Raw genomic sequence first — 12,153 nt, forward strand, 5'->3', positions numbered from 1 at the left:
CAAATAGCGGAAGGTTTGGCAGGTTAATAATTACATTGCCCTCACCCTAACCCTGTGCCTCACAGGGAGCTGGAATGATAGCTTGGGCCTCAGAAAGCAAATCCTATGGCAACATGGCACCCCAGAAAAAATGGAGTTGTACTGATGTTTTGCCTTTTCTTTTATATACCTCTTATATAACCTTCAAGTATGCTCAGTATTTTTAGCACGCATACTTGTAATTCCTTATGTCTGGTAACTTAACATAGCCCTAGTATTTTGTTAGGCCAGGAGACCAAACATCGTAGAAGCGTTATAGGAGGAGGCTGGAAAACCCTACACTATCTGGGAAACAAAGGTTTTCTCTAGAACATATCCTGCAAACTAGAAACTTGGCCCATCCAGGGGGGAATTCCTAGAATGGGGGAATACCATGCCATTCATCCAGGCCTTCCATTGGGACATATTTGTTAGGTATGCTAATTAGTAAAGTCTATAAATTGTATACGCTATCTATAGCGTGTGTGCTTTGCGGCACATCCCACCTTGATGAAATGGTGCACCACAGCATTCTTATTAAACTACCGAGGTAAAAACCCCTTATCCATCAAGTGTGTCTGGCTCTCAATTTTTTAAGACCAGGAAAAGGCATCAGTACAATGAGACTGGTTCCAAAAATAGCCTCATAGACCACATGCCCAGAGATCACAATATTGAGTGATTGAGTGGGTATCACGTTCCCTGTCATGCACCAGCCTCTGGTGGTTGAATGATGCAATGGACTATTAAAACCACATTGAAAGCAATGGGTGGTGGAAACTTCAAACACGGGGATCTACATTTATTTGAAGACTACCTGGTTAGTTAACACTACAGGCTCCAATCTAGCTGGCCCTGCCCAATGAAAACCCCTACATACCACAGAAGGGACAGAGTTACATTGTGCATATGAGGAATCTGTTAGGGGTGACAGTTTGGATTAGTTGGCCTCCAACAAAGGCAAACCCATCAGTGGGATTGTTTTTGTTGAAGGACCTGAGTGCATTTCATGGGTAATATAGATGGATGGGGAAATGTGATGTGTAGCTCAAGGAGAGGTGCAATTGTAAATATTTTTTGTGACATTGATTCCACTGTAAAATTTTGCCAAAGCAAAAAGACTTCTGCAATGTTCATTAGTAGATGGGGGCCCTGATTCTGATCAGGACAGGGCTCATTTGCACAGCAGAGCAGGGGCATAGCTAGGACCCCAAGATTATTCTGCACCTCCCACAAACAGGGAAGGGCTCACTTCTGGAGCAACGGAGCCTGGCTGCATGGATCAGACCTCCATGGTGAGCCTTTTGCATGGAAATCACTCTTTTGCTTTTGCACACTCTTTGATATTAATATTTTTGCTGTTTCTGCTGATTTTCTTATCTCACTGCTGTTTCCAGCAAATTGTTCTTATATCAACCCATCATATTTACTTTTTTTGCCCCCAGTGCTCTCCATCCTATCACAGGGGAAGAGAGGGAGGGGGAAGGAAGGAAGCAGCACATGGTTTGGAGTGCCTCAGTGGAACGACTGAATTGAAGAGTACCACTCCTAAACCACCAAAATGGGGCATAACTTGCAGAGAAACAGCACTATCAGAGGAGATCACACAAACCAGAAATTAACCGCTTTCAGAAATCAGGACAGGGGAGATATTTGAATTAGATGCTTTCACTCTCCCTCTGAAACAGGAGTTTTAGAAAACCTTTTTACTACCTCCATGGAAGTTCATCCTTATTTGGCCGTAGAACAAGACACTGAAAAAATTCAATTCACAGACACCCGTTAAGTATTTGGTATCTCATCTCTGAACAGCAAAACCTCTTCAACAGGCCAAGCCAAGCAGGCATTCCACAAAGGCAAATGTTCATTAATCCAACAATACATTACATCACTATAAATTTATTTCATTGACTCAGTAAGAGTTTTTCTAAATACTAAATAAGTAAGAGCAAATCTGTTTTAAGAAGTTGAGGTACACATGCAATTTTGCTCGATCATAGTGTGAAGCATGTACTTTATATCAAAGTGTTGCTAGCCAGAGAAAATCTGGAATGTTCAATGACAAATTGCAAAGAAACTGAAACTAAGAGTGTAAGGATTTCTACTAATAATCTGCACATTTTATTTGAAACTTGATCCTGAAGCCCTTATTCATAAGATCAGACCTATTGAGTTTATTCACATGAGCTTTGGCTGCAAGATTGGACCTTAAGTACTATCAGGTGCACGTGCAGCCTATCATCAGATTTTGGGTTATTCATGCAAGAAGCTACTCTTTCAAATGCAGACTACTTAATGCTTCCTTCTTCATTAACTTACATGTCCTCTTCTGCTGCTCTATGCTTTCATTTGTGCTATGTAAATAGCCTCTCAGTCATCAAAAACAAATAATGATCTTTGCAACCAAGGAGGAAATTAGTAGCAGGTGAACACTTATTTTTTAAATCATGTTGAGACCAAGCTGTTCTTTAACTTAAAGGAGATCTGGAAATAAAAATCCAATTTTACTCCCAGCCATCTGAATTATGGGTGTCAAGGTCATAATTTTACATACTTATCACACGCACACTAATCAAATATTAACCTTGATGGCAATCTACTTTGTGATGAGCTGGATCTAACACTTGTGACATACTTTAAAGCAGTTTATTTAGTGGAAGAAGACTTCTTTGATGACATAAAATTAACTGTATCTTATCATACATGACACCAGGAATTTCTGATTTAAGTGTTCCATTTCTTTGTTTAACGTATCTGTTCTACATAAATACAAAATATTATACTACGGTGAAAGCAAAAAACCATCTCAATTCTTTTGCTACTACCTGCCTACAGGCAGGTAGATCCTTTTGCAGGTCAGAACGGCTGCAACTGCAAGACATGGCATTAACTTGAATAGGATCACAGCAGAGATATTTATGTTAATGTCCACATTATAATCTACATATTTACAAATCCTCTTTGAATTTTCCAAGACATTGGTAGAGAAGTAAACTGTCAGCACACATAAAAGTCTCTTCATCAGTGAAGGCATTCCCAAAAATATTAATGCCAGTGTTCAATGGCCTCCAAGTAATCAACAAATTATAACTGCCTTTAGGCTGTAAGATACATGCAAAGCAACAGACAATATCTACCTTCTGATGCTAGGATACTCTGGATATTACATGAGTATGAAAGCAGAAAGTCAGCAAAAGCCTGCAATAACTAAACTGTTGCACAAAATTTTTCTCAATCATACTTCAAACTTGCCACAAAGATTAATCATCAGTTCGAAGCAGCTGCAACACTATGTTCTATGCACTTCTGCTGCCATTTTAATTTTTAAAAAGCAAATGGAGAGGCTCTCTACAAAATTCAATGCCACAATAGCAATGACTGAACCAGAATCACAAAATTATTAACAGTTCACTAAATTGTCTATTAACAACACATATCAAAAGGCTGCAGGAAAAAATTGTGTGCCTGAAATAACTGATCAGTGAATGAAGAAAAAAAAAAGATATAAGGAGAGGAGATGTATGGAAACCATTTTGATTTTTGAAGAACCAATTTCCACACAATCAGAAAAATGACAGAACATCACAGACAGTGTATTCATGATTTTTATCAGCAAAAAAACCCCATGGATAACCAAATTGAAATTTATTAATGCTCAGAAAAGAGAGAATGATGCTGGTATTATAAGGCCAGGGAGCACACTCACTTCTTAAAATCAATAAAACACATTAAAAACACTCCACAACAAACAAATATATATATATATATATATATATATATATATATATGTATATATGTATATTATGTATATGCACAGTAAAAAAAAGCTTTCTTGTGCAAGATATACATATTCTTTAAAAATTAGAAAACCAGCATGCAATGACTGAACTAACAATGGAAACACTGAATACATAAAACAATTTTGTTCAGTGATACAAATATAGCTACTTCATTATCTCACTGGATGGCAAGCTACATAACTGAACCCTAAATGCACATTAAAGAACTCCTACAACCAAAGGATGATGTTTCAAAGCAAAGGCCTAAGGCCAGATTTTACTACATCACTTTACAAATCATTTGAGTGACTGCTTCTTAAGCTACCACAGTTTGCTAAACACATCTTCACCTTAGACTACAAAACAGCTTATCAGAGGGTGATACACCACTCCAGTATTATTCAACGTTTGCATCAGTGACCCACTAATTTATGGCGCAAAACAAGATTTTATTTATGTGAATAATTACCAAGGAACAGCACCTCCTGTGTTCCCAAATAACTACATCAAAACCAGACAATGGAGCAACTATAAATCTGTGGCTTGTTCAAACAATTATGTGGTACTGAGCACCTAGTAGAAAAAGACTGAAAGACATATTAGGGAGTTTTTTCTCTAAAAACACAAAGCAGACAACTTAGAACAATTCCCTGTCAGATATCTGACCTTAAGCCTTCCTTGATCTTTACCGACCAATATAAACAAAGTGCATTTTAAAAGATCATTCAAACTGGAACATGGAGAATGACTATAACTAAGGAAAATGTACAACACAGATCACACACACAAGATGCCTGGTCCCAGAAAAAGTGCACCAAAAAAAAAGTCACAAAAAGCTTTTCATACTACTGTGGGTTGAAGTACACATACTTTTCAGATGCACAGAATGCAAAATCCGCCATGTATTTCCAAATATGCATAGGAAAGTGTGGTGACACAGGAAGCCCACACTGATCTTTAGAGTCATGTCTTGTTCAACTCACTCATTTGGAAAATGGAAATATTTGAACAGTGCAGACACACAAAAACATCCATACACACAGGCCATGCAACAGTATTTTCTCTCAGAAGAAGCGTGTATCAAGACACAGCACTACCCCTTATTTGGAAAAGTATACCAAGCGAAACATGTGAGAAGCACCTGCAGTAGCCCCACTCACTTTCTACTCCCTGCCACAGTTCTTGGCAAGAATGATGAGAATAAGGTAAAAAGCAAGCTTCATCAATCCCTGGCAACAAAGCTCTGGCAGGACAAACAGCTGGGCAGCTACAGCAGAGAGCCCAGGCTGAGAAAAGCTGAGCAAGCAAGCAAGGAGCACCCCCAGAGGGCTGGAACACCTCTCCCATGAACCAGGCTGAGTGACTTTGGGCTGCTCAACCCAGAGAACAGACATCACCAGAGAGGCATTACAGCAGCTTCCAGTAAAGGGGCTCAAGAGAGCTGGAGAGGGACTGCTGACAAGAACATGGAGTGATAGGACAAAGGGCAATAGCTTCAAACCTAGCAAAAGCAGGTAGCTTTAGATTAGATCTTAGGAGGAAATTCTTGACTGTGAGGGTGCTGAGGCGCTGGAAGACTGCCCAGAGAAGCTGGGGATGCCCCAGCCCTGTCAGCCTTCAAGGTCAGGGCTTCAAGTACCCTCATGTAGTAGAAGGTGTCCCTGCCTATGGCAGGGGGTTGGAACTAGATGACATTTAAGGCCCCTTTCAACCTAAACCCATTCCAGGATTGTACGGATAAGGCACTTTTCTTCCTAAGGCACCATTATGCACAAACAAGCCCTGCTTTCCTGCAAATGGCTATATATCTGCCCGCTGATGTAAAGAAGTGAATTGATTTCTTATTGTGTGCATAGCTTTTATTTTACCTATTAAACTGTAACTCAGCCTGTGAATTTTTCATTTTTACCCTTCTGATTCTCTCCCCTATTCCACAGTGAGGAGTGAGCAGGTAGTTATGGGGGGCTGAACTGCCTAGAAAGTACCAGTAGCATCCAAATACACCAACAGATAATGAAGCAATTAATCTTCAGATTTCTGTTTTATTTGGTTCTTGGTATCTCCTAGTAACATGAGAAAATCAACCAATGCATTTATCTTCAGCCAAAAAGAAAATTGTCGCAGCTTTTTAATCCATGAGGTGACTAAGGTTAAAGAAAATACTGTACTGTGTAATCTGACTTACATAGGTAGATGATATTCTATTATGAAGATATACTAAAGTCAAACAGTAATCTAAATCACCACATAAGCTATATAGCAAACAATAGAAATTACTGTTAGAGCATTAATATGCAGTAAATCCTGAAATACTTTATATTAAATGACTGGAACCTCACTAAAACTTTATTAATGTATGCAAAAATATTGCATCTACAGAGAAACAGAACAAAATCCATAGCACATGAACACACACACATATATACATACCCACATATACATCCACATACACACCTTTATATGTACACATATACACATATATACGCGCACATATACTAAATGTGTGCATATATTTAAATGCTACACAGAGGGATATATACATACATGCATACACCCACACAAATTATGTACCTCTCCGAGGGCTTCATAGCGCTTTTGGTTCCATCTATGCAAATCTTCACGATAATTAAAAACAAATGGCTCCCCAGTTTTAATGTGTCTTAATTGCCCTTCTGTAAAAGAAACAAAATCATTATAGTTAATATACTTCATTAAAAGTAAGACACACTCAATTGCTGAAAATTTTAAATGAAGTCTACATCTAAAAATCCAGCCATTATGAATTCCTCCTCATTTTTGGTTATAGGCTTTTTAACAGAAAACAATTGTAGCATAAAAAATTGCACTCCCATTTTATTGTATACACTGCTAGATTACACTAAACAGAAATTATGACAGTGAAATTGCACACAGATATCAAATGCCAGAGTACTTCACAAGACATATTTACATCTCAACTGCTATGAATTAACAGTGAAATGTAAACATTAGCAGTTAATATTTGATCTGCAGGTGATTGAATTGTAACTACAAATCTTCTAATTCAAAACTAACTGCATTATAAAGAAATGCAAATACAAAAGGGAGCTGGAACCTGGTAGTAAGGGAAATATTTATCTTCAAGCTTAACAACTTTCTAAGCTAATCTGAAAAGAACCATGTCTGCAGTTAGGGAAAATATCTTAACCCCAAGATGAAATCAAGTAAGACCTCCTAGATTTAGGGTTCACTGAGACTACAACAGTAGAATAAAGCAGAATGCTTGTTCAGAGCAAAACTACATGCTACTTTTGCTCTCATTGTAACTTCCTGTAGTTGACCTTGTTTATAGCCAAAGTTAACGCCAAACACAACCACTTGCGAAGTCATGGACTGTGTTAAAACAATGATAATAATAAAAAGGCAACCAGTAGGAAGCCAACTACAAGAACAAATATTTTACCAACAATGTTTCAGCCTATCAGACAAAACACAAGTTATGACAGAAAACTGCAGTATATCAGTGAAACAGTGATACGTGCCAGTAAACTCTCAAAGCTGAAACAAAGGTTCCTCTGTATTGTTTCCTCTTGGATAGAAAAAAATTACTTGGTTCATGTATTTACAGAACTTTTACACTTTGATTCCAGATGCTTTAAATAAAATGTTTAAGATCTTATGTCTATGTTATGTTATCTGACGTCTAGTAGTTATGCTTATCTGCTGATTTAACTTTTTTCCAGACCTGCCTTACCTCATGTACTAGATACCACGGAAGTATTTCTCCACAGTTTCCTACCCCTGTGTTGGGTTCAAACATCCTCCTTCTCATATTTGTCATAATAATGTTACTTTCAGCTGCTTCTTCTCAGATACATACTCTTCAAATATGGCATTCATGAACATGAACTGACTCTTGCCACAAGTAACAAATATCTGCTGTATTTTTCGTTTTGACTTTCTGGAACCCCTGCCTCATTCAGATTTAAATAATCTAACAAAAAACTTCTGTACTTTTCCACCATAAAAAGAAGCATGATTAAGACATAAAAATACATGACTGAACATTTGAATTAAATATATAAAAGCAAAATGGTGACTTTTTTGCTTTGCTGACCCTTAGCATATGTAATAGGTTTTCCCCCATTCTATGGAAGTCACTCAGGCTGTGAGGTTTAGTAATGGAATATTCAGTAAAATAATTCATTCCCCAAAATTTAAATTTCAGCCCTTTTTATCAGCCACATATGAACCATTAACTCTGAAGTCAATACGGAAGACAGACACTGTGCAGATCTAAAAATAAGGAGCTGAAAAGTGACAGAGCTGAACTCCTTCCATCAAAGAAAGAGCATCACTTTCATGACACTTTTAGTCTCTAAGTACCTACCTGTGAAAGCCATCAGGGTATTAAAAAGCTAAGTGTTGCATAAATGACTATCATTTAAAGGAAAGCTCTTTTTTTTCCTTTAAAAGTGGAAGATGTGAAACAGGCAGATTTAGAAACTAAAGTTCCTCTGTTCACAGAGCAGGCACTGCAAAGAAGTAAAATTGTAAACATTCCCATTTGTTCTACAGGTTTTAAACAATCTTGAAAGAGTCACTTCTTGCAGTCTGGTATTACTTTAGTTCAGAAGTTTGTTTCTCACCTGGATTTTAAAATGTATGCACTGGAAATTATAAATACTAAGTCATTTAACACAGAGACTGAGCTAGCTGGAAGTACTTGCTTGCAGTTGTCAACACACTTGGCTGCAATGTAAAATTATGTTCCATACCAGAAGAGACAGTCTATCATATTGCTTATTCTTCTATCAACATACATAGGTGTTTTCCAATTGGTATTAATGGAATAGCTGGGACAAATTATTATCTAAAAAACAACTTCTTCTGTGGAAATGAAAATTTATCAGGAAATAAAACATTCCTTAAATGAGTGACCAGTCTTTAATTCTGATTTTGAAATGCTACAGAAATTACTTTCAGAATTTTTGTATCAACAACATTTTTGTAACAGAAAACAAGAAGTCATAAAAGTAGGCCCAGTACAACTCCACAACATTGTATGAAATGAGGGATTTTTGTGATAATTGTATGAAATAAAAAACAGGCCTCAGATTTACAAGTCTATCAGCACTAAAGTTTAAAATTTCAATCCTAACAGGAAAGTATGAAATTTTAATAGGGACTTATAAGGTATAACTCAACTTCTGATAACTGCTCAACATTATTCTACATTTGGTCTTTACAAAGCACGTATGACTTACTTTCATTAAAAATGTACTCAAATCCTTCCAAAGTATCAGGAAATTCAAATGGTGGCTCATCTTTTTTCATTAGTTCATCCAAGTCTATTCTAGACAATAAATCTAAAAAAAGGAAAAGAAAAAATACATAACACATGCTGTGTCTTTTATTTCATTTGTAAAACTAAAAACATGCATTTGCTGATATTTGTAGATCTTACAGACAGAAGAATATCCCAGTATTACTAAACACAGGACACTGTTATGGAAATCCTGTTCAAGGTTCAAAAGCTGGACTTCACTTCCTGTATACATACTCATTTATTTACTTATTTATTTACCTACCTATTTATCTCTATGTTAATCTAAAAATGTCCAGAGGAAAGGGAAGCCACCAAAGACTTAGCGATTTGTTTCAATGATTCATTACCTCAATGTTAGAAAGTAAGTCTCTGAGGTATGCATCATGGTTTTAACATAAAGTTCTCTAGCTTCAGTTTCAAATAATTGATAGCATCTTAAAGGCCTTCTTGAGGAGTTCAGATTATCTGAGGACATCATCTCACTGACATTCACCAGATGTGTGACCACACCAATCTTCAGCCCCTCCTTTGATACCCAGACTGTTAGGCCTAAATCCTTCGCTCAGCCACCCCCTTTAACAGCCCTCAAGGTAGAGAAACTTCCATCCACTTTACAGCAAGCCATGGCATACACATGCTTTTCAGATTAGGACTGTATGGCCTGGTACAGCCTACATACAGTCACCAATGCAAGTACACTAAAATTAGCATAATCTACATTCTTTACCCTAGATTTAAGGATTTACATTTAAGCAGAGGCAGACTTGTGGAGACATCTTTGCATCTACCAAACAATTACTGCTACACAGGTAATAGTGTACAATGATCTCTTCTCCATGCATATCACCCACACAATGCAGTGCTATGTGTCTAACATATTTTCTAATTATTAATTAAAAAAAAAAAAAAAAACAAGAAACAATTCAGCAGGATTTCACCAAAATACATTTTCCTACTTGTTCATTAGATGAAATTGAAGACCACACAAACATTCTGTTCCAGAGTGCTAAACTGACTTGAACTATAATTATTTCATAAATCAAGATACTGTGTTTTACCAAGGAAATACATTAAGTATTCCTGATGTTCTAAGTATATGGATTTTTACCTTTATTATTATCCAACGCTGTAGCTCAAGAAAAAGAAAATTGTTTGAAAAGACTAATTTTCTTTAAGTTTCATTCAGCATTAACTATGTTTCCATCTTTGTATTACTTAAAATGATTATTTTTATATTTTGTACCACTATTTTTGCTTGGTCTTGCTGCCAGTAGGCTACCCACATTACCTAAACTTAGGATTGATACATTCAACACTTTGGAATTTCTACTGTTTAAAATGTACTGAAAATTATCTTTAACATTCTTGAGAGTTCCTTGACCTGCACTTCTACAACTCTTCACTTTACATTTATTCCAGCATCCATGACTGTCACCAGCTCTTCCTTCTGAGTGATTCCACTGGGCAAAGCTGGAGGACCAAAAGCCATCTGGTATGGTTGTTGAAATTCAACATCTCTCCAACAAGTATTATGGCTTCTCAATATCTCTGTAGCATCTAAATGTCTACATAACACCAGATACTGATTGGATGATTCTAAATCTGTCTTTGTCAGCCACAGCTCACTTTTACATCACATCTGTTTAACAGCAAGTCCCCTGAAATCCAATTCATGCAAGCAATAACGTGTTTGCTCTTGTACACTGTCCTTTGGAAGTTCTGCAGAAGCTCCCTTGGTTCTCAACCAAATGATTTGGAAAAAGAAAAGAATTTTGTCAAAGTCTCCCACAACAGGATGTAAAAAATGTGTCCTTTCTTCCTTTGTACTTTAACAAGATCAAGGTAGCAAGTCTTTAGCACATCTTTCTCTCCTTGGTGAGGAGACTCCAGTGACACTGCATCCCTAGAATTTAATTTCACTTGAGTTTCCATACCATCTTACCATGATCTATTTTGAGATGTATTTACACAGAAGTGTCACTTACTATACAAAAAAAAAAAAAACAAAAAACCAAAAAAATCAATCTCCTGAGTATCAAGGACCATAGTATATGAGGTATATTATGCTTATTCACAATAGGTACAGCTTGTCATGACTTACAGCTTTCATCAGTCACTAAGGAGAACTGCACCTGTTCTGAGCTGAAACCACTGACATGTTCACTTTCTTCTTGTGCAACTTTTCAAATTAAAATTATCTAAAGTGTCTTACAGCTTGGCAAATCTTTCCAAATCTGATCTACCATTCTTACCTAAGGTCTTGGACTTTCTAACTCAATTTGAAATAGTTCAACAGAGTTGAAAACTGAGTGATCTGCAGGAGACCTTCTATAGCTAAATGGAAAATCACTCAATCACATCATTAGCACTAATCCTTAAAGATAATTAAATTAATGCCATGTATAAAATGGGAGTTTACTTCCAAAGCTGAACTATAGCTTCCTCAAAAGATACTAATTGGACAGAATTGGCACAAAGTATTATAAAAGCACTACATGGTTTTCACCAAATACTTCACAAAAACTCAGTTGCAACTGAAGAAATGCCATCTATCATCACATGTAATGGAACACTGCTTTCTAATAATGCTTTGATAGAAATCCAGGATGTACACTTGAGTGGCAAACTGTTATTTTTTCTCCTTTGAAAGACAGTTTAGAATACAACTGTGTGATGCAAACACTTTAAATCAAGGTTTGGTTAGTTTACTTGTAGGTCTTACCAACTTCCTGTACTTCCAAAGCTGAATGCCACTATCTAAAATATGCTATTTATGTAAATTATTTTTACCCCTAAGTCATTTAGATGTGTTTATTTTTTAAAACATACAATGGAAACTTTATTAAACCAATATGGATATCAATGTCCTGAAAGCCTTTTCCCTTTTAGCACTCTAGTCCGAGAGCTTTTTAAAAGCTGTAATATGCTTTTAAAAACAAAAGCATCACGCAAATTAAATCAAAACTTCTGAAAACTAAGAACATAAAAGTCAGTCAACTTTTTAAAAGGACAATTATGAACATTTTGAAAAGCAATGAATAGTTTATT

At 36.5% G+C, this 12,153-nt stretch overlaps 1 protein-coding gene across 3 annotated transcripts in view; it reads right to left on the reverse strand.

The window, feature by feature from the left end:
• Nucleotides 1-12,153, reverse strand: part of ARB2A (ARB2 cotranscriptional regulator A) — a 254,631-nt gene that overhangs the window by 219,854 nt on the left and 22,624 nt on the right. For all 3 annotated transcript variants that reach the window (XM_059493028.1, XM_059493026.1, XM_059493027.1), the window contains 2 exons: nucleotides 9,044-9,145; nucleotides 6,369-6,469 (listed from right to left, as the gene is read on the reverse strand). In XM_059493028.1, coding sequence (XP_059349011.1) covers nucleotides 6,369-6,469; nucleotides 9,044-9,145 — 203 coding nt within the window. The remainder of the gene's footprint in view (nucleotides 1-6,368; nucleotides 6,470-9,043; nucleotides 9,146-12,153) is intronic.

The sequence above is a fragment of the Ammospiza nelsoni genome, chromosome Z, assembly GCF_027579445.1.
Source record: "Ammospiza nelsoni isolate bAmmNel1 chromosome Z, bAmmNel1.pri, whole genome shotgun sequence".
NCBI classification, from domain to species: Eukaryota; Metazoa; Chordata; class Aves; order Passeriformes; family Passerellidae; genus Ammospiza; species Ammospiza nelsoni.